Source organism: Arvicola amphibius, chromosome 2 (assembly GCF_903992535.2).
Source record: "Arvicola amphibius chromosome 2, mArvAmp1.2, whole genome shotgun sequence".
In the NCBI taxonomy this organism is placed as follows: Eukaryota; Metazoa; Chordata; class Mammalia; order Rodentia; family Cricetidae; genus Arvicola; species Arvicola amphibius.
Genome location: NC_052048.2, coordinates 173,007,884 through 173,031,762, shown reverse-complemented (window position 1 = coordinate 173,031,762; position 23,879 = coordinate 173,007,884). Strand labels below are relative to the sequence as shown.

Sequence of the window (23,879 nt, the reverse complement as noted above, 5' to 3'; positions counted from 1 at the left end):
ATTTTTATACCTATGCCTTTTTTTTTTTTCCCCCTCATGGTTTATTTTTTTTATATTTAAAAATTTCCATCTCCTTCCCTCCTCCTCCCCCCTCCCTCCCCTCCTCCTTCCCCTTCCCTCCCCTCCTTCTCCCCCTTCCCTCCCCTCCCCTCCACCCATACCTCCCCTCCCTCCCTCTCAAGGCCAAGGAGCCATCAGGGTTCCCCACTCTATGCTAAGACCAAGGTCCTCCCAACTCCCCCCAGGTCCAGGAAGGTGATCGACCAAGCTGAGAAGGCTCCCACAGAGCCCGTCCATGCAGAGGAATCAGAGCCCAGAGCCATTGTCCTTTGCTTCTCAGTCAGCCCCCACTGTTGGCCACATTCAGAGAGACGGGTTTGGTCGCATGATCCATCAGTCCCATTCCAACTGGAGTTGGTGATCTCTCATTAGTTCTGTCCCACCGTCTCCATGAGTGAACGCACCCCTCTCGTTCCTGACTTTCTCCCTCATGTTCTCGCTCCTTCTGCTCCTCATCAGGACCTTGGGGAGCTCAGTCCAGTGCTTCAATGTGGGGCTCAGTCACCTTCCCCATCTGTCGCCAGCTGGAGGTTCCCTCACGGTCCTGACTTTCTTTCTCATGTTCTCTCTCCTTCTGCTCCTCATCAGGACCTTGGGAGCTCAGTCCGGTGCTCCAATGTGGGGCTCTGTCATTTTCTTCATCTATCGTCAGGTGGAGGTTCTATGGTGATATGCAAGAAATTCATCAGTATGGCTATAGGAACTGGCCTTTTCAGGCTCCCTCTCCTCAGCTGCCCAAGGAACTAACTGGGGGCGTCTCCCTGGAAACCTGGGAACCCCTCTAGGGTCAAGTCTCTTGACAACCCTCAGGTAGCTCCTTAAATTCAGATATATGCTTCCCTGCTCCCATATCCACCCTTCCTATATCCCAAGCACCCCATTCCTCCGAGCTCCCCCCGTTCTCACCTTCACACTTTTCTCTCCCCATCTTCCCTTGGCCCAGTCTTGCCCAACCCTCAAGTTCCCAATTTTGCCTGGCGATCGTGTCTACTTCCAATATCCAGGAGGATTACTATATCTTTTTTTGGGAGTTCACCTTCTTATTATCTTCTCAAGGATCCCAAATTTATAGGCTCGATGTCCTTTAATTATGGCTAGAAACCGATTATGAGTGAGTACATCCCATGTTCATCTTTTTGGGTCTGGGTTACCTCACTCAGAATAGTGTTTTCTATTTCCATCCATTTGCCTGCAAAATTCAAGATGTCATTGTTTTTTACCGCTGAGTAGTATTCTAGCATGTATATATTCCACAGTTTCTTCATCCATTCTTCCACTGAAGGGCATCTAGGTTGTTTCCAGGATCTGGCTATTACAAATAATGCTGCTATGAACATAGATGAGCATATGCTTTTGTTGTATGGTTGGGCATCTCTTGGGTAGATTCCCAATAGTGGAATTGCTGAGTCCTGGGGTAGGTTGATCCCGAATTTCCTGAGAAACCGCCACACTGCTTTCCAAAGTGGTTGCACAAGTTTGCATTCCCACCAGCAATGGATGAGTGTACCCCTTACCCCACAACCTCTCCAGCAAAGGTTATTATTGGTGTTTTGGATTTTAGCCAATCTGACAGGTGTAAGATGATATCTCAAAGTTGTTTTGATTTGCATTTCCCTGATAGCTAGGGAGGTTGAGCATGACCTTAAGTGTCTTTTGGCCATTCGAACTTCTTCTGTTGAGAATTCTCTGTTCAGTTCAGCGCCCCATTTTTTAATTGGGTTAATTGGCATTTTACCGTCTAGTCTCTTGAGTTCCTTATATATTTTAGAGATCAGCCCTTTGTCAGTTGCAGGGTTGGTGAAGATCTTTTCCCAGTCAGTAGGCTGCCTTTGTGTCTTAGTGACAATGTCCTTTGCTTTACAGAAGCTGCTCAGCTTCAGGAGGTCCCATTTATTCAATGTTGCCCTTAATGTCTGTGCTGTTGGGTTATACGTAGGAAACGGTCTCCTGTTCCCATATGTTGTAGAGTACTTCCTACTTTCTCTTCTATCAGGCTCAGTGTGTTCCGATTAATATTGAGTTCTTTAACCCATCTGGACTTGAGTTTTGTGCATGGTGATAGATATGGATCTACTTTCATTCTTCTACAGGTTGACATCCAGTTATGCCAGCACCATTTGTTGAAGATGCCCTCTTTCTTCCATTGTGTACTTTTGGCTCCTTTATCAAAAATCAGGTGTTCATAGGTTTGTGGTTTAAGATCCGGGTCTTCTATACGATTCCATTGGTCAACTTCTCTGTTTTTATGCCAATACCAAGCTGTTTTCAATACTGTAGCTTTGTAATAGAGTTTGAAGTCAGGGATGGTAATGCCTCCAGAAGAACCTTTATTGTATAAGATTTTTTTGGCTATCCTGGGTTTCTTTTTTTTCCATATAAAGTTGATTATTGTCCTCTCAATCTCTGTGAAGAATTTTAATGGGACCTTGATTGGGATTGCATTGAATCTATAAATTGCTTTTGGTAGAATTGCCATTTTTACTATGTTGATCCTCCCAATCCACGAGCAGGGGAGATCCTTCCATTTTCTGGTATCCTCTTCAATTTCTTTCTTCAAAGACTTAAAGTTCTTGTCAAATAAATCCTTCACTTCCTTGGTTAGCGATACTCCCAGATATCTTATGCTATTTGTGGCTATTGTGAAAGGTGATACTTCTCTGATTTCCCTCTCTGCTTCCTTATCCTTTGTGTATAAGAGGGCGACTGATTTTTTGGAGTTGATCTTGTAACCTGCCACGTTACTGAAGGAGTTTATCAGCTGTAGGAGTTCTTTGGTGGAGTTTTTGGGGTCGCTTATGTATACTATCATATCATCTGCAAATAATGAAAGTTTAACTTCTTCCTTTCCAAATTGAATCCCCTTGATTCCCTTATGTTGTCTTATTGCTATTGCTAGAACTTCAAGCACTATATTGAAGAGATAAGGAGAGAGTGGACAGCCTTGTCGTGTTCCTGAATTTAGTGGGATAGCCTTGAGTTTCTCTCCGTTTAATTTGATGTTAGCTGTCGGCTTGCTGTAAATAGCTTTTATTATATTTAGGGATGACCCTTGTATCCCTAATCTCTCCAAGACCTTTATCATAAAAGGGTGCTGAATTTTGTCAAATGCTTTTTCAGCATCTAATGAGATGACCATATGGTTTTTTTCCTTAAGTTTATTTATATGATGGATTACATTGATAGATTTTCGTATGTTGAACCAGCCCTGCATCTCTGGGATGAAGCCTACTTGATCATAATGGATAATTTTTCTAATGTGTTCTTGGATTCGGTTTGCCAGTATTTTATTGAGAATTTTTGCGTCAATGTTCATGAGTGAGATTGGCCTGTAATTCTCTTTCTTGGTTGAGTCTTTGTGTGGTTTAGGTATCAGGGTAACTGTAGCTTCATAGAAGGAATTTGGCAGTGACTCTTGTGTTTCTATATTATGAAATACCTTAAGGAGTATAGGTATTAGGTCTTCTTGGAAGGTCTGGTAGAACTCCGCATTGAAACCATCTGGTCCTGGGCTCTTTTTGGTAGGGAGGTTTCTGATAACAGTTTCTAATTCTTCGCGACTAACAGGACGATTTAGAGCATTTACCTGGTCCTGGTTTAACTTTGGTATATGGTATTTATCTAAAAAACTGTCCATTTCTTTTACATTTTCCAATTTTGTGGCATACAGGCTTTTGTAGTAAGATCTAATGATTTTCTGAATTTCCTCTGTGTCTGTGGTTATGTCCCCCTTTTCATTTCTCATCTTATTAATATGCGTGTTCTCCCTCTGCCGTTTGATTAGTTTGGGTAAGGGTTTGTCAATCTTGTTGATTTTCTCCAAGAACCAGCTTCTTGTTTCATTGATTCTTTGGATTGTTTTCTGTGTTTCTATTTTGTTGATTTCTGCCCTCAGTTTGATTATTTCCAGTCTTCTACTTCTCCTAGGTGAGTCTGCTTCTTTTTTTTCCAGAGCTTTCAGGTGTGCTGTTAAGTCACCAATGAGTGCTTTCTCTGTTTTCTTTAAGTGGGCACTTAGTGCTATGAACTTTTCTCTTAGCACTGCTTTCATTGTGTCCCATAGGTTTGAGTATGTTGTGTCTTTGTTTTCATTAAATTCAAGAAAGACTTTAATTTCTTTCTTTATTTCTTCCTTGACCCAGGTGTGGGTCAGTAGTTGACTGTTCAGTTTCCATGAGTTTGTAGGATTCTGGGGGTAGCATTGTTGTTGAATTCTAATTTTAATCCATGGTGATCCGATAAGACACAGGTGGTTACTAATATTTTTTTGTAACTGTGGAAGTTTGCTTTGTTACCAAGTATATGGTCAATTTTCGAAAAGGTTCCATGAGCCGCAGAGAAGAAGGTATATTCTTTCCTATTTGGGTGGAATGTTCTATAGATGTCTGTTAAGTCCATTTGGTTCATTACCTCCATTAAGTCTTTCAATTCTCTGTTAGGTTTCTGTCTGATTGACCTGTCCATTGGTGAGAGAGGAGTGTTAAAGTCTCCAACTATTAGTGTGTGTGGTTTGATGGCTGCCTTGAGTTCTAGAAGTGTTTCTTTTATATAAGTGGGAGCTTTTATATTAGGGGCATAGATATTCAGGATTGAGACTTCATTCTGATGGATTTTTCCTGTTATGAGTATAAAGTGTCCCTTTCCGTCTCTTCTGATTGATTTTAGTTTGAAGTCAACTTTGTTGGAAATTAGTATGGCCACACCCACTTGTTTCTTAGGGCCATTTGCTTGATAAACCTTTTCCCAACCCTTTACTCTGAGTAGGTGTCTGTCTTTGTGGTTGAGGTGTGTTTCTTGCAAACAGCAAAATGTTGGATTCTGTTTTCGTATCCAGTCTCTTAGCCTGTGCCTTTTTATAGGTGAATTAAGTCCATTGATATTAAGTGATATTAATGACCAGTGGTTGTTAACTTCAGTCATTTTTAGTAGTAGAGTTTATGTGTTTCCCTTTTTCTAGTTGTGCTGGTGGAGGGTCGCTAGATGCCTGCGTTATTGTGGGCGTTGTTGGACTCCTTGGTTTGTGAATTTCCTTCTATTACTTTCTGCAAGGCTGGATTTGTGGCTGCGTATTGTTTAAATCTGTTTTTGTCCTGGAATATCTTGTTTTCTCCATCAATGGTGAATGCAAGCTTTGCTGGGTATAATAGTCTTGGCTTGCATCCCTGTTCCCTTAGTGTCTGTAGCACATCTATCCAAGCTCTTCTGGCTTTCATGGTTTCCATTGAGAAATCAGGTGTAATTCTGATAGGTTTCCCTTTATATGTTACTTGACCTTTTTCCTTTGCAGCTCTTAATATCTGTTCTTTATTCTGTATGTTTTGTGTTTTGATTATTATATGGCGTGGGGATGCTTTCTTTTGATCCAGTCTATTTGGTGTTCTGTAGGCTTCTTGTACCTTCATAGGAACATCCTTCTTTAGGTTGGGGAAGTTTTCTTCTATAATTTTGTTGAATATGTTTTCTGGGCCTTTGAGTTGTAATTCTTCTCCTTCTTCTACCCCAATTATTCTTAGGTTTCGTCTTTTAATGGTGTCCCAGATTTCCTGAATGTTTTGTGTTAAGAATTTGTTAGATTTGTTTAGTTCTTTAATCTGTGAGTTTATTTCCTCTATAGTATCTTCAGAGTCTGAGATTCTTTCTTCCATCTCTTGTATTCGGTTGGAAATACTTGTCTCTGAAGTTTCTGTTCGTTTACTCAGAGTTTCCATTTCCAGTCGTCCCTCAGATTGTGTTTTCTTCAATACCTCCATTTCATTTATCAGGTCTTGTACTGTTTCCCTTACCTGTTTGATTGCTTTTTCTTGTTTTTCTTGGGTATCTTTGAGAGATTTATTTATTTCGTCTACCTTTTTGTTTGTCATCTCCATTTCTTTATGGCAGTTTTTTACCTCCTGTTTAAGGTCCTCTATTATTTTCATAAAGCACTGTTTAAGGTCAGTTCCTTCTATATCTTCTGGGGTAGGGTGTTCAATTCTTGTTGTTTCGGGATGTCTGGCTTGTGGTGATGTCATGTTGCCTTTCATGTTGTTGGAGGAGCTCCTGCATTGGCGCCTGCCCATCTCTTCCTTCAAAAGGAGCCCGGAGGCGTTTGGCGTCTTAGACCAATCTTTGCTGTGACTGAAACTGGTTGGATCTCCCCAGTGCCAGAGGAGGACCTATTCCTTGTGTCACAATCTGAAGAAGCCCGCACTCCCTTGCAGGAATCCCCAGACCTGCCTGGAGGCCAGAGTCTGACTCCTCTGGGTGGATGGCCTTAGAACAGGAGCAGGACACCTGAGAACACTAGGGAAAGCTTGGGAGACACAGGGACGCCGAGAAACCGACACAAGCCAGTTCAGATGGAATGTCAGGGCACAGGATCAGGGATTCCAGGCAGCCCAGGGTCGCAGCCCAGACAAAAGGGCCCTATGCCTTTTTTTTAAAAAATTTTTTATTTGTAGAATTTTGGTATCTAAAGGAAGGTTCCCTTATTTTATAGGTTGGATACTTACAACTAAATGAAACTGGAAAGACGGCAATACATTGATAAAGTTTAATATAATGTGTATATTCTTCCTATATTATTATTTATTTCTGTTTCTGTGTATGGAGTTATGTACACCACTTGCATGCAGGTGTCCACAGATGCCAGAAGGCATTGGATTTCCTGGAACTGGAGTTACAGATGTTTGTTAGCTACTTTATATGGGTGCTAGAAACCATAGCTTAGTCCTCTGCAAGAGCAGCGGTCTGTAACCACTGTGTGTGCACCCAGGAAGTACACGTATATGCCAGCAGTTGATGGTCAGATGTCTTCTATCACTGTTTACCATGTGTTCTGAAGCAGGATATCTCACTGAAACCCAGAATTACCTAGCTCTAATCTAGCTCACCAGCTTGTTCCTGAGTCCTCTGTCTCAGCCTCCAGATTGTTGTGATTACAGGTGGACCGCCAAACTCACCTAGTGTTAACGTGGGTGTCCCAGTCCTCATATATGTGTGGCTAGGGCTTCCTCTACTGAACCATCTCCCCAGCCCTGCTAGATACATTTGCATCCTTCAGGCATAATCGTCTTGATTTTTATTCACAGCTGTAGATTATATTTCATTTACCCCATGTTTTATGGTTGGGCTTTTTTGTTTGAGGAGAGATTGTTGTGTTGCTGTTTGTTTCTTTGGAGGTTTTGCTTGATTCTGGGGATTAAACCCAAACTCTTGTCATTAACAGTCAACACTGTCTGAGGTACATGCTCAGTCCTTAGTACTCACAGTCTTTACCCCACTGTGTGATGAGCTTTGTCTTAAGCTATCAAGACATAATAGAGGCCTTTTCTGTCTTTGTGAATCGTAGATTGGTGACCTGTATGCTGAAGGGTTTCTGAAGCTGTTATCAAATTATCTGTAGTGTATTATGTCATGTAGCTTTTTAGTATGTTTTACTATCTTAGGGTAAGTGACTTTCTACATCTATGTTGTCTAATGCTGCAGCAGCTGGACATGAGAGGCTATCAAAATAAAAAATGGATAGCTAACTGTTGGCACATGCTATAATCCCAGCATGGTAGAACTCAATGAAGCAGGAGGGTCACATCCTGAATCTCAAAAGAAGACTCTGTCTCAAGTCATTAAAGGAAAATTCAATTCATAGCCACACTGGTTATATTTAAATCTTCTATTTGCAATTATATTGGCCTAATCATACAAGGTCCTACTGCGCAGGCTTATTCTAGTCCTTTTAGGAATATTCATCAAGCAATAAAGTGCCACAGTAGGTCCTGTCATAAAAAGATGCTTGAAATACCACATTCCTATTGGCACAGATATTTGACACTTTTGCATCAGCTTGTCAGACTATTTGTAGATCCCTGATAAAACGGGATATCCAAGTGCCTGTAAGTGCCGTGACTTTGTGGATTTGTTCATGTCACATGTCACCACTCATCAGTGATTTTCTTCCCCTTACCTAACCCTGGAACTCTCTCCTGAGAACACTTGTCTCAAGTTCACAGCGGTTTGGATCCCCCACCCCTTGTATTCTTGTTTTAGGCCATCATTCTGTACTGTCAGCAAGGGAAACAAACTGCTACTAAGATTTGGCTTATTTGGAAGGATTATGTAAATTTATTTATGATGTTCACAGATAATTCCTATCCAAAGGTACATTAACCTGACTTGAAGAGAATGACTGTGAAGAAAAAGCAGTTAACTTATATCGAAAAGAGTAGCAGCTACATAAATTTATAGTAACTAATTTTCATGGAAAAGCAAATGAATAATTAAGAAGGTTTTTTGTTTTGTTTGTTTCTCATTTTCTGTTTTGAATCAGTGAGCAGTTATGCAGGTATTGTTTGGTCTCCCTAAGCTGTGCTGGCCCTTCATTCTTCTCAGTATCAGGGGCATACTTGTCAAGGCAGGACACTGGTGCGAGTTATTTTGATGGCTTCATTTGACAGCCCAAATCTTCTCTTTCTTATTCTTTTTGCTGAGCATTATTCTATCATAATTAATAAGCTACACTCTTCTTATATTAAAGACTGATTTAATTGCAAAGCCCTTCTTTGTCTGTGCCTATGAATCAGCTTTCTTAAAAAGAAGCAAGAATTCATCTCTGTTTGAGATTTATAGAGGCATTTTCAGATAGGCACATTAAGTTTACTTCTCCATGGGGGCAGGAATAAATGGAATACTGAAAATTTACATGTTATTTAACTGATTCTGTTAGCATGAGATACAGCCTTACACAATATTTTCTTTTCTTTTCCCTTCTTATTGTTGTAAATTGCCTCATTCAATTGATTTCTGAATCAAAACTTATTTTTTAAGTTTAAGTAATGAAACCTATAAATTAAATGGTTGTAAGGGGAGATGATTTTCTGTGATAAGTTTTGAAGTGATAATTTAAAAACTAGAGCCCAAATCACATTTTTTGGAATTTTCTGTGCCAAATTGTAGTATAAGTTTCATTTTTGAGTTTTATCTCTTTGCCATATAGGGAAGAAATAATTGAATGGTAGCTGGAATTATTTAATACCAAAAAACCCCTTAGAGCTAAATGTACTTGGGAGTAGCCAAGACAGAAACACTGCTGTGACCTCACAAGGTCCAGAATCCGTATTGACAGCACAGAACTCTAGTGGCCTGATACCTCCCCACACCTCGTCCTCTTCCTCATGGGTTTCTCTGAGAGCTATAACACTGATGGTGTACATATTGAGAAGTGTTTCCTGTGTTGCTTCAGTTTATACACCAACTTCTGATATTTTAATTGATTTTAAACTTTTCTTACTGAAGAAGTATAATTAAAGTTTAAACTGCCTATACTTTTATAGGCTGATGTGTTAATTTTTCTACTTATGAACAAACTATTTCAAGAAAAGTAGTTGGTTTCTGTAGTAACTTTTGGAAGTAGTTTTTTTTTTTATTTTTTAACTTTCCCCTTTGCATTTTGAACTCCTCTTTAGGATAAACCTTTTCAAATGAAATGATATACTTGCTAACTTACAGATATCACCGTAATATTCTAAAAGGTAGATACTTAGTGATATAATTGCTGTCTTTTCTTTTTTTAGGTTCCAGTAACTTCCTATACATACACACCCCTGGATCTACTTAAAGAAGGTGCAATTGTCAATGTCTACGGTGTTGTGAAATTCTTTAAGCCTCCATATCTCAGTAGAGGAACTGGTAGGTATCTGTGTATGTGGTGTGTCATGACTAAGAGCTGCATTATTGATCTCAGTGATACAACTCAGGGCAAGTGCAATCCTGGTTTTCAATTGGCAAACAATACTGATGAATAATATTCTTTGGCCATTTAATTTGCGAAGTGAATGTGGTCTTTTGATTCCAGGGTCTTATTGATACAGTGTGAGTTTTAAAGGAAGCTAAAAGATAAGAAACTATAGAATATGTTGATGAAGGTGAGCATGGTCACCGTACCATATCAGCACATCAGTCACCCTCCAGTCTGGCATGGAAATGAAAGGCAATCAGCAGAGAAAAGCTAGCCACAGGTTCGTGGACGCACAGTGTAGAATCTGCCAAGCGCGATCTGATAAAGGTGCCGGGAAGAGAAGTGAAAGCAGGGAATTTTTAAATAATTGAAGTGAATTTTTGGTTTTTGTTTGTTTAGGTTTTTTGTTTTGTCTTTGTTTTTTAGAGATAAGATTTCTCTGTAGCTTTGGAGCCTGTTCTGGAACGCTCTGTAGACCAGGCTGGCTTTGAACTTCAAACTCACGAGATCTGCTTGTCTCTGCCTCCTGAGTGCTGGGATTAAAAGTGTGTGACCCAGCGCTCAGCTTGAAGTTAAATATTTGTAAGCTTAGAATAGATTGCTGTATTTTAAAGTATATTACATGAGCCCCATGTTAACCACAAAGAAAAGACCTGTGAGAGATATACCTACAATATAAAATAATAATGATGATGATAATAAAACTTTATCATTTTGAAAGCTCAGTGCAGATTATGTAGAAGAAATTAATCACAGCTTTAAAAGCAATTACTTTAAAAGTATGCAGCTCTCACAGCTAACATAATACTTGTCAGTGAAAGGGATAAAGCATGCCCTCAGAAATGAGAAAATTACAAGTGTGGCCTCTTTTTGATACTGTGTTCAACATAGTGTTGGGAGTCATAGCCAAAGCAGTTGCGGGAAGGAAGTAAAATAAATGGCCAATTGGGAAAGAAGAAATAAATTTGTATTTTTAAAGAACATTATCCTAAGAATAATAAACAAACTACTACACAAAACAATTGCTTTGAGAAGTAATAAATAAGTTCAGAAAAGGCACAAGATCAAACTTAACATTATAAGCATACCAGTGATGAGCAATTTCAAAGAGTAACAAAAAGAGAACTCAATTCAGAATAACATCTATAGTGTGAACAGTACAGAATATTGTTGGAGTCAGAGTTGACACAGACAGATGCAATGATGTCCTATGTCCTAGATAGTAAGGCTTAATAGTCTTCAAAAGTTCATAGCCTTGAAAACAATATAAGCAATTATTGCAATTTTTTTTTAAATCTGAGATTTTTTTTTAATAGGAAAAGAAAAATCAATGTTAAATCATGTAGAGGGCCCCACATGGTGAGGAACAGTCTGCAGGAAGAAAATGTGAAATTTTATGATGCTCTAATTTCCTAAACATATTACAAGCCTACAGTCATTAAAACAGTATAGTCTTAGCAGGAAGACATCTATATTTTAGTGGAATAAAATTGAAATACTGGAAATAAAAACTCGTGGGTGTTTAGTTTACCTAGTCATTGGCAGATGTGTCAAGAACATACAGTGTTGAAAGGATGATCTCTTCAACTAGTAGTACTGGGAAAACTGGATTCCATATTCAAAGGGGAAACAAAGTCAGGTATTTAAATACATGACATGATAATAGACATGATGTCTTTTATATGATACCACCACAAAAAAAAAAGAGTCATGTGGAAAAGCACCAAGCTGTAGACTTCCACACAGCAGAATGAACTGGCCAGTGCGGTGAAAGACAACCTATAGAATGGGAGAGACTGCTCATCTGTCTCTTAAGGATTAGTTTCAAATGTTTAGGGAACTCTTACATCTCAACAGGAAGAAATAAAACAAAAACAAGCTTAAAGGTTAGGTCAAGGACTTGGATAGACAGTTCTTTAAAGAAGAGAGAGCAGTCAGAACCTGAAAAACCATGATGATTGGCATTAGGGAATGAAATCAACCATCCACAGCTGCCATCTTTCACCCGTTAAAGACACCATTACCAAAACACCAAACAAATGTTGGTGTGGCTACGAAGAAAGTGGACTGTCATACCCTGATGTGCTTCTGTGCAGCCCTCATGAGGATAAATTTTCACTAAGGTGGAAATGCCTTATGAGCCAGCAATCACTTGTAGATATTTATCTAAGTAAATTGAAATCAGGATCATATAGGAATACTTACATTCTTACTGCTCACTGGAGTGTCACTCACAATAGACAAGTTGTAGCATCAGCCAGAATGCTCATCAGGGGATGAGCAGATAAAGAAAACCACATTTCCTTCCAGTAAAGTATTGTTAGGTTTGTGAAGAAGGAAATCCACAGCGGTGTCAACTGAAGTATGTCAGTAAGAGGCTGGATGCCATGTCCCACTTCCTGTTGCTGGATGTAAATAGTCTTGCACAGAGTGGAAGGCAGAGTGTCTGTTGCCGGGAGATAAAGGAAGTAAGAAATCAATATTTGCTGTTTAGTGACTGTGGTTGTATTTTGTTTGTGTTTTAACAAATAAAGCTTGGTTGAAGATCAGAGTGCAGAGCTAGCCACACTAGTTAACCATAGAGACCAGGCAGTAGTGGTACATACCTTTAATCCCAGCCCTCAGGGAGACAGACAGATGAATCTCTGAGTTCAAGGCCACCCTGGGCTACAGGAAATTGAATCAGTCTAAAAGAGAAACAGAGCCAAGTGTTGGTTGCTTACACCTTTAATCCCAGCACTAGGGAGGAGGAGGTGGGAAGTGATATGGCTAAGCTAAGAGAGGAATAGAAGGTGGGAGGAGACAGGAGTTCAGGATTCAGTCTGAGGTTTTGTAGAGATGGCATTCAGTCTGAAGACTCTGACTTGCAGAGACAGGACACCTCATTCAGTCTGAGGATTTCATCGAGGTAAGAACTGGTGGCTGCTGCTCTGCTTCTCTCATCTTTCAACTTTCACCCCCAATACCTGACTTTGGGTTTTTATTTAGTATTTAATAAAACTAATTAGGACTGTATTACAAGGGACTGTAAATTTTCAGTTATACAGGGTTAAAAAGATAAAAAGGATGTAGGGATCCATTGTGCTGTATACTAAAATGTTGTTTAATTGGTAGACCTTATGTTATGGGATTTTATTCCTATCACCCAAAAGAGAATATTAGATGATTAAAAGATTGGAATTTAAAACTACATCAGTTTTCATCTCTGCATTTCAAAGAAAATCAAGAAAGTATGATCCATAAATTGTATGATAATGTAACTCTTTAAACAGATTTGTAAAAAGGTGTATCAGAAACCATTAATTTAGTTTTTTTCACAAGACAATAAAAAGCACATTTTACCTGTTTAATCCAGCTCAAGTAAACTGAACACTTATTAGTGTATTTTACCTGTTCTAAAATGCTATAATTTATTAAGGTCACTGTATTAAGTTTTGTTAATTACAAAGAATACTACAAAAATATTCTCTTCGTTTTTGGTGGGAAGCCATATTTCAGACACGTTGAAAACATTAAGCAGTGTATATTATTGATTAAAATATAAAACATTGTTTACATACTGCATCCTAGGAGCTGTGATCACGTTGGGAACAAAGAGATGTCCTCATTGAACTGATGATTCAAGACATGTTCAAAAATATAGATATTTGAGTTTTTGCAAGTTTTATAATTTTTACAATTACAAAAATTGTATTATAGAGCAATTAGCTAAGAATAAGCTCATGAGTATGCTGAATCAAAGAAATTGATTTTCATATTTTACTAATATACAGTTTGTTTTAGAGGTCAATGAAACATTAAGCTGAAACAGATAAAGTTTGATGTAAAATTTCCTAAACATTTTCATTTCTACTTGTCCTTCCCTGAGCCTGTATCCTTCCTCCATATCATATCATACCCTTAGGAGCCTTCACATTGGTGATAATGGTCTCTTTCCATCCTTTGTCTGAATACTGTGTGTAATGAACACCGTGACTCTCTTGCTCACTATTACTCTTAGTCCCAAAGTCTGACTGCCAGGCTTATCCATCTAAGTTGGTGGAAGATGCAATCGTAAACCTTTACATTTGACGTGTTAATTTTTATCATGGAACATTTTAAATAAGGTGATCAGAGCATGCATATTTTTAGAAGCAATTAAAAATGTCAATGTAAAATTAAAATGTTGTTTAAAAACACTGATGACAGTATATATTTAGTTTCTAGGTAGTATAATCATGCTTCTTTCTGATCGTATTATTAAATCATGAATAAAAAGGAATGTCATGGGGAAATATAATTTTTTAGTATGTATGCTTATGCCTCATTTCTATCAGATATGTGTAGTTGAATCCAGAACCTTAGTAAAAAATTCATGGCTAGTAACGAACCATTTGTTATTACGGAGAATAATATGTTTCTGTGTTTCTTCTGAGACACCAAATAAAAATGAATGCCCTCAGTTTTATCTGAACAGTCACTGAAACTTTAAGATCCATCTTTCAGACATAACATGATGTCTTCAGCATGACAGGGAGTGAAGCTTTAAGACTATCCATCCTGTAGTTTCAGTTACAGCGGCATCTTTGTTTCTGTTGACAGAGCTCATCCTTCAACAGAATTAAGTGCAGCAATGGATGTCACGCAAATCACACTGATGTTTAAGTACACAAAGGGTCAACTCAGTGACTGTTACCACAGAAAAGTACTAGAATAAGTGTGGATTACATACAGTCCACAGCTGTCTTATTTAAAGCAGTGTGGTGGCACAATACAGAGCCACAATATCAGTAACATTTGGATCAGTGGTTCTCAACCCATGGTTGCCACCCCTTAGGGGTCTGAAAACCTTTTCACAGTGTTTGAATATCAGATATCCTGTAAATCAGATATTTGCTTTATGATTCATACAGTAGCAAAATTAGTTATGAAGTAGCAAGGAACTAATTTTATCGTTAGCGTTCACTGCAACCTGAGGAACTGTATTAAAGGGTCTCAGCATTAGGAAGGTTGAGAACCACTGCTCTAGATATATATATATATAACTAGATAGGGGAATTACCTTTATGTAGCTCAGATTTTGAATTTGTACAATATTATATGTGACAAACTAGAATTTTTGTTAAATTTATTTTAAAAATGTTAAATTAGTTATAGAGATGGAAGGTGTTATTTGGCTCCTTTACCAAATGATTAAAAAATAATACTTTTCCTTGCATCCTGAATATTGAAAATTATAAACCAGGTGGTGGTGGCATACATATTTAATCCCAGCACTATTGACGCAGAGGCAGGCAGAACTCTGTGAGTTTGAGGCCAGCCTGGTCTATAAGAGCTAGTTCTAAGACAGCTAGAGCTACACAGAGAAACCCTGTCACAGGAAAAAAATTATATATAGCTCCTAGTGTACTATCATTTCCCATTATGGCCTTTCTCTGGTAGCAGAAGCATTGTTTATCAAGCTTTATATTAAGTCATGGTAGAGTTATAACTTTTATTCCACCAGAGGTTGATCAGTTCTATTAGTAAAAGGACATACAATATTAAAACTACTAATTCATAATAGTAATATAATACCTTTATTGTGTATGTATATATGTTGTTCAAGTGTGTTCCTTTTCATGTGTGTGTGAGTGCATATATGTAGAAACCAGTGAACAACTTCCAGTGGTTTTCCTCATGAACTGTCTACCCAATCTATTTGGTTTGCTTTAATTTGAGACAGGGTCTCTTAATGGCCTGGAACTTGGGTGCCTGACCCTGAGCCCTTGGGATCTTTGTCTTCTGACTCCTCAGCACAGGGATTATAGATGTCAACACACATGGTTTTGTTTGTTTGTTTTTGCTTTATTGTTGTTTGACTTTTAAACATGGGTCCTAGAAATAAAAGTGAGTCTTGATGCTGACTCACAGAGCACTTTGCTGACTGAGCTGTCTCCCTACCCTCCATTTGGATTCCTAAGATGTCATTCTACCATTAACCTGACTTATGGGTGTCATATGACCTGTTTGAGATAGGAAGGATTTGGGAGACTCTTACAGCAGTGATTCCCTCAATAACTCTATGGTTTTGCTTCTTTAATGTAGATAATGGAGTCTATCTTAGAACTTGCTCTATAGACCAGGCTGGCTTTGAACTCACAGAGATCCACCTGCCTCTGCCTCCCGAATGTTGGGATTAAAGGCATGTGTCAACACCATCCACCTTAATGTTGTAATCTTTCTATGAGGATCATTATAAAGACCTAACATACTTTTGTGGAATGAATATCTATATATAACTATATCTATCTATCTATCTATCTATCTATCTATCTATCTATCTATCTATCTATCTATCATCTATCTAGTGTGTGTGTGTGTGTGTGTGTGTGTGTGTGAACATGGTAAACTGAGCTGTTCAGATTGTATGGGTTGCATATGCCTCCAGCTGCCATACATGATTGAGGCATTATAGTTGACAGTCTTCCTTTAAATGACAATTTGCCAGTTTTGTGTGATACTAATGAATTCTTTTCTATTACTTCCAACAACAAAATGATTTCTCAAGAACCATTATTAGGTTAACAGTTGCCTTGCTGTCCATCTGTAATCGTCCTGCTACCTCAGCAGAATCCTCCGTTGCCACTTTCTGTTCACTACTTTGAAAAGACAGGACACTTTCTCCTCATTTTTTTTTACGTTTCATTATTCCTAGTGGTGTCTTATATATTAGTGGATTATCTCTTCAGTGATGTTTTGCTTAGCTATTATGTACATTTTAGTTTTTCCTGTTGATAGTGCCCCACGTGATATAGTTAATAGATCTGATCAGCAGCTTTTTGTTGTTCTTGTTTGGTTTTAAAATTTTAAACATTCAAGTTTTTTTTAAAATGTAGGCTTACTGTTTCCATTAGATTCATTAAGCACACACACATACGCATACACACATTGCTTTTATTACAGTAAATGGTGTGAGATGAACTAATGTTTTGTTAATAACTGCCTTGTTTTAAAATCATTTGTTAAATAAAACAGTGTTTGGAAGATTATATATGGTAATTTGATCAGGAAGAGTGATTTTTTTAATAGGTGATTTATTTTTAATAGGTGAAGGAATATAAGCATAATATCATATCAAACCAATCTTTTTATTCAGAGCCTCATTCCTGTGCTCACCTATAAATCCAGCGACACACATTGTCCTTCTGCGGGTTCTGGACGTAGACTCGGTGATAATATAAGTGACCTTTAGCTCCTGCTTTACGTAGGAGATAACGATTCTGAGGTCCGTCTGTGTTGTAGAATGGATCAGTGTTGTGTATGTATGGAGAAGGGTGCATATGCCACAGCACGTGTGGAAGACAGAGGACAGCATACTGGTTTCCTGTCCTCGTTGGTTTCCTTCTTCCTCGTGGGTTCTGTGAAACAGACTTACGTCATCAGGCTTTGGCAGCAGACATCTTTCATGCCGAGCCTTCTTACTGCCAGCTCTTATTTGTTTGTTTGCTTGCTTTCTTTTTCCTGCCTATCCACTGTCCGGTTAATTTAAAAACTTACTGTTTTCTTCTTTCAAAGATTTTGTACTTAAAAGAAACTGTACTGATCTTAGTGTAGCTGCCACAGGTTTGATAGGTGTGCTGTCTGTGCCCTCTGGTTGTCTATTACATCGTGTAAAAGATGATGAGTTTAACTGGGCAATGCAGAGCCTCCATCTTGAGACAAATTTGTTACTATGTCATAGTGCTTAGAATAGAGGGTATTTACACACCTCCTCTAGCTTCTATGACCCCTTGCAGTATAATTAAAATATGAAGGAGATTATATGACCACATAGCAGACCGATGAAAGAGAATGCTCTTTTATACATTATATAGTAAATTTGCTGGTAAAGGACGATTACCACATACAGTAGATTCTTTAGCAAATTAATTTCCTTCCAAACTTTCACTTGAATTTTTCTGTAATAAACTTGTCAGTTGGTGGCTGATCGCCACTGAAATACAGCATTAAAAAAAAACAAACAGTATTTTGTTCGCCGCACTCCTGCTACTGCCTCAGCTGTACTTGCCATGTTGGGGTCCTTGGTAAAGTGCCAGAGGATGGAGTCCACCAGCTCAAGCAGTTCACCACCGTGGTGGCCGACACGGGTGATTTCAGTGCCATTGATGAGTATAAGCCCCAGGATGCCACCATCAACCCTTCCCTGATTCTGACTGCAGCACAGATGCCTACCTACAAGAGCTGGTGGAGGAGGCCATCGCCTACGGCAAGAGGCTGAGTGGGCCACAAGAGGAACAGATTAAAGATGTTATTGATAAACTTTTTGTGCTGTTTGGAGCAGAAATACTAAAGAAGATTCCAGGCCGTGTATCTACAGAAGTGGATGTAAGGCTTTCCTTTGATAAGGATGCAATGGTAGCCCGAGCCAGGCGCCTCATTGAGCTTTACAAAGAAGCTGGGATCAGCAAGGACAGAATTTTCATCAAGTTATCCTCAACCTGGGAGGGAATTCAGGCCGGAAAGTGAGGACTGCAGACTGAACCTCTCCTCTTCCCAGAATTCTCCTATACTGGTCACCTTGCCTATACTTACTGCCTAGCTACTGGCCAATCAGAGTTTTATTAAACCAATACAAGTGACAAATCTAAAAAAAACAAAACAAAACAGTATTTTAGTTAAAAAAAGGAAATGGAAGTGCATTCGTGGAGGAATTGCTCATGGATTCTGTAATTTATGTATGCTTGCTTCTTTGATTAAAGACCTTCTTAGGTAAGCTATCATTGTTCCCTCACAATAAAACTCCAAGGCAATTCACACTTAGTCATGCTGAGGAAATTGAGTGAATTGCTCAAGATTACAGAATAAAGAGCTTAATTCATCATTTGTTATCTTTTCAGATTTAGGTCAAGTTATGCAAAATATTACCAAAGTTTAAAGCTAGTTAAATACCTTCTCATCAGTTTGAATCTGAAGTACTCCTGAAGTATTTAAACATATACGCGTGTGGATATGTCCATGCATATTTGTACTGTGTACTCTTTAGGGAAAGGATGCTAATATGATGTTCTTTCTACTCTCTTTATCTTTCCTTCTGATGCCAGGTATCAAGGCAGCAGAATATTAAATTACCTTTAATCCTGTGTTTACATTTGTGAAAGATTGAAAAATAACAACAGAACCAAGAAAATATGTGTATATATGTGTATATATATATATATATATGTGTGCTGCTTTTATACACACACACACACATTATTCCTATTAATTTGTTTTATTGTTTTGTTTGGTGAGTCACTTTCTTGGAGCAATTATCAAAGCCTGTGAAGGCAGGCTCCTTGCTGGTCTCATCTGGTACACTTAGTATAGAGTTGGAAGTTTGATATTAGATCTTTCCGGCCCTTGATTAGCTTTTTGCTCCACCAGTATTGCTTTGTGTCGCTGACATTTTAATTTACTTTTTGAATAAGGTTGAAAGGTTGTGTTCTACCCTCATTTCTTCTAGAAACTTCCTTTATATTCATAGTGAATTTTCTTTTCTGTGAGGTTAAGAGCTAACTAAAAGCAGTTAATTGAGACACCAGTAAAGATTGAATGACATTTCTTTGTAGTCTTTAAGTCTGTGCGTTCAGACTTTTGTGCCAATTCTGATACGATTGGCACTGTTTCTTGGCAGGATTTTTTAGATAGTAGATTTATCTTCATAAGGCTAGTGCCTTAGCTTGGGTTTCTGTTGCTGGGACAAAACACCATGACTAAGCAACCTGGGGAGGAGGAAAGGGTTTAGTTAACCTACAGTTCCATAGCATTGTTAATCATCAAAGGCAGTCAGGACAGGAACTCAAACAGGGTAGGAAACTGAAGGCAGAAGCTGATTTAGAGGTCATGGATTAGTTCTGCTTACTGGCTTGCGCAGCCATCTTTCTTATGGAACCCATGACCATCAATCCAGGGACGGAACACAAGCACAGACTTAAGGATGACAAAGGAATGTCATTCAGTTTTCAGTAGTGGTCCCTCCCCGGTGAATCACTAATTGTGAAATGCCCTGCAGATTTGCATACCTCCTGATCTTATGAAGGCATCACCTTTTTCTTTTGTCACATGTTTTTTTTCTTTTATCTTTTATTGATTCTTTGTAGATTTCACATCATGCATTTCCATCCCACTTATTTTCCCATCTCCTTGCATCTGCCCTCAACCCTTAAAACCTTTCCCCCCAAAACAAAGCAAAATTTAAAAGAAAAACCAAACCAAAAAAAAAAAAAAAAAAAAGAAGATCCCATCATGGAAGCTATGTTGAGTCAAACAGTTTACCATTTCGTCCATTAATCTTTACTTGCAAGTATTCATTCCCATGAGTCATTAGTCTGGTTTGAGGCCACTATCAATAATGGGATCTCTTTGGGGCTCCTCTTGGATATCCTGTTGTTGTCCTGGATTGTAAAGATCCTAAAGTTTTAGATCTGTAGGTTCATCTCCTTCACATGTTCCAATAGTTCATAGATGAGGTGGAAATTGGGGTGGGCTAACTCATAGCCCTGGTTCTGATCCCGGGTGTAGCTGAAATTTCTCTGTCCCACCAGTGAGCTCTGACCTTAACAATCAGCTTCCAAAAACCACACAGAGACTTATTATTAATTATAACTGTTCAGTGAATAGCTTAAGCTTGTTACTAATTAGCTCTTGCATCTTAAATCAACCCATATTTCTTATCTATACTCTACCACATGGCTGTACCTTTTCCAGCACAGCTTCTTACTCTGTGTTTGGATGGCAACTCTCATGACCCGCCCTTCTTCCCAGCTTTCTTTCCGTTCGACCCTCCCACCTAACCTCTTGTTGACCACTCAGGTCTTTTATTAATCCAGGCAAAAGGCTCCTTGGCAAAGACACATCTCCACAGTGTACAAAAAGATTAATTTTTTTCTCATTTTTTTATTAAAAATTTCCATCTCCTCCCCTCCTTCCCTTTCCCTCCCCTCCCTTCCACTCATACCCCCACTCCCTCCCTCTCCAAGCCAAAGAGCCATCAGGGTTCCCTTCACTATGTTAAGTCCAAGGTCCTCCCAAACACCATCCTGAATGAGGTAACCCAGGCCCAAAAAGATGAACATGGGATGTACTCACTCATAATTGGTTTCTAGCCATAAATAAAGAACATCGAGCCTATAATTCGTAAAAAATCCTAGAGAAGCTAAATAAGAAGGTGAATCCAAAGAAAAAAATATAGTTATCCTCCTGGATATTGGAAGTAGACAAGATTGCCGGACAAAAAAATGGGAACTTGGGGGTGGGGTGGGATGGGGGATGGGGAGAGAAAAGTGAAGTGGAGGATGGGAAGAGCTTGGGGGATTAGGATGGTTGGGATATAGGAAGGGTGGATATGGGAACAAGGAATTATATATCTTAATTAAGGGAGCCATTCTAGGGTTGGCAGAGACTTGACTCTAGAGGGGTTCCCAGGTGTCTAGGAAGACGCCCCCAGCTAGTTCCTTGGGCAAAAAGATTATTCTATAGTACCTGAGTGGCAGCTGCATTGGTCAGCTCACCCTCCTTGACACTTCCTGGATGAGCTCTCCAGTACTGCTTTGACTAGCTAGCTCATCCAGTCCAGCTTGCAGGAAGGAACAATCTTAGGTCCTTAGAACTGGTTGTAGTGGAGGCATTTTCTTAATTGAGGTTCCCTCCTCTCAGATGATTTTAGTTTGTATCACATTATCATAAAACCATCTAGCACAGACAGATTGTAGAATCATATGTAGGTAGGTTTACAAGTAAAGTGTCATGAGGAGCAAAGGTAAAAGTCCTGTTGGTGTTGTGGCTACCACTCCTTGCAAGTACTTAGGTAACACTTTTAATTATTAATTTTTATTTTTGGTGTACAGATGTTTTGCATGAATATAGTTGTCTACTTGAGGCCAGTAGAAGGTGTCAGATCCCCTGGGGTTGGAGTTACAGATGGTTATTAGCCTCTCTGTATAGGGCTCACCCAAAGCAGGGAGCCATCTCTTTAGCCCCCTTTTAAATATTTTATTAATACTTTTTAATCACATATATATGTGTGGATATGTTCATATGGTTGTCATTGTCTACAAAGCTTACAGGTGTCAGAACTGGAGTTAGAGGTCTCTGTGAGCAATATGACTTGGGTACCAGGAATTGAACTGTGGTACTCTGGAAGAGGAGTATACTCTCTTTCCACTGAGCCTTCTCTCCATCACTACTCACGTGGCACTTAACATGTCAGGTACATATAGTACCTATTTACTTGTCACAACAATCCTTTGTTTTGAATACCTTTTTTCCTGTTTGTTTGCTTTTCTTCAGTATAGGGTCTCACTATGTAGCCCTAGATGTCCTAGAACTCAGTTTGTAGATCAGGCTGGTATTGGATTTGCAGAGATCCTCCTGTCTCTGCCTTACCAGGGCTGAAATTAAAGGTATATACCATTAGGTTTGGTTCTTTGGATACCTTTATTAACCTATTTTCTATATAAGAAAATTGAGGCACAGAAACCAGTAAGAGATTTTCAATGTCTTCCCCAGGTTCAGAGAGTGAGCAATTTTACAATTGTCATATTCTTTCTGTAAGTAAGAACATGAATTAGTTTTATGAATTCTGTGAACTGAGAAGACTTAATCTAATAGCCTGTCTGTGTTTATGTTTTCTCACCAAAATGTGTCTGCTTCCTGAATGCTGGTTCTTCAGGAGTCTTTTGTATGCAGTCACCACCCTGAAAAAATATTCACTGTATTCTCTTAGAACGTAAATATGTCATGCATACATGTGTAGCTTTTTATAGTATATGCACATAGCCAACGTATTCAAATCAGAAACTTCTTTAAGCTCTCTCTTTTTATAAAACTTTATAATGAATATTCTGTCATTCTTAACTCTCACATCTAGAAATTGATCAGTGTTCCTGTTCTTTGTAAAGGAATTGGATTTGTACAGCTTCATCTTTTTATGTCATGTAGCTTAATTAACATTGTGTAAGTAGCTAAATATGAAAGCAATATTTATCCCAACTAAGGTGAATGCCTTGGTAAGGTAATAAGCAAGCAACAGGCCATGTCTTTCCTGTGGACCACCATGCCAACAGCTTTCTCCTGCACTCATCATTTCTATCAAGTCCTGGGTGGGTAGCCTTCCATTTATTAACCTTTTCTTCTTTGTATTTCCTGTAGAATTTCACTTTTTTCAGATATCCCATGAGCCCCCTTTGTTGATTCTTAATCTTTTTTCTTATATTAACTTATGAATTATAGCGATATGCAGTATTCATATCCTAAGAATGAATTAATAAGAGTCTGTGATGATATTCTTGATCATAAATTTATAGGTGGAACGCCATATTCTTCTACAGTGAATTTACTGTATTTCCTATTTCCTGTCAGATTCATGAAATAGTAAATACTTCAACACCATTGAGATGCAGTATAATTTACCTAGCTAAAAAAGTTTTGAAACCTTCTTCGTAGTTTAAAGCTTTTCTTTCTTTGGGATTGTTTTGCTTTTAAAAGCATGCTCTATGAAGATATGCCCTAGATAGGCTCTGTGTGCCCCTCAGCTTTACCACCTACAAGTTTCTATGGCTCGGACACCTTAACTAAGCTACTTGAGAAACTGGATTTCTTTGTTTCAAATTTAAAAGCAATATTGTCTGTTGCTTGCAGTTATAAAGGAATTCAAGAGATTCTGTGGTTATATAGCTTAGCCTGCTGCCATGTACATAAATGAGACCCCACCACTAAGTAATATAGGTTTTGTTCAGGTGGAACCTGGTTATAAGATACATTGCTTAGCATAAATACTGTTTTCATATCTGAGAAGTAGCAAATACTCAACTTCGCTACTTTAAAATATTGTCAACTGTGTATTTTATAGTTTACTGTGTTTTCCTAAGCTGTATAAATGTATTTGCTAGTACCTAGCTCTGGACAAAGTAGAAATCAGTGGCCGAAGTCTACGCCCCTGCCTCTCTGCTGTGGTCTCAGCTGTGTCAACAGCAGCCTTGTCACTGTCACTTCTTTACACCTGTGAGCGCTTGATTCAGTTCAGGTTTCTGTCCATGTGTGCCGCACACATCATTAGCGCTGTTCTGTCAGGATGAGTCATTGCTTCAGAGAGTATCAGTGCTGCACAGTA

At 38.7% G+C, this 23,879-nt stretch overlaps 1 protein-coding gene across 4 annotated transcripts in view; it reads left to right on the top strand.

The window, feature by feature from the left end:
• Pot1 (protection of telomeres 1) overlaps positions 1 to 23,879 on the top strand; it is a 73,851-nt gene that overhangs the window by 9,547 nt on the left and 40,425 nt on the right. For all 4 annotated transcript variants that reach the window (XM_038320722.1, XM_038320723.1, XM_038320726.1 and 1 more), the window contains one exon: positions 9,606 to 9,720. In XM_038320722.1, the coding sequence (XP_038176650.1) occupies positions 9,606 to 9,720 (115 nt within the window). The remainder of the gene's footprint in view (positions 1 to 9,605; positions 9,721 to 23,879) is intronic.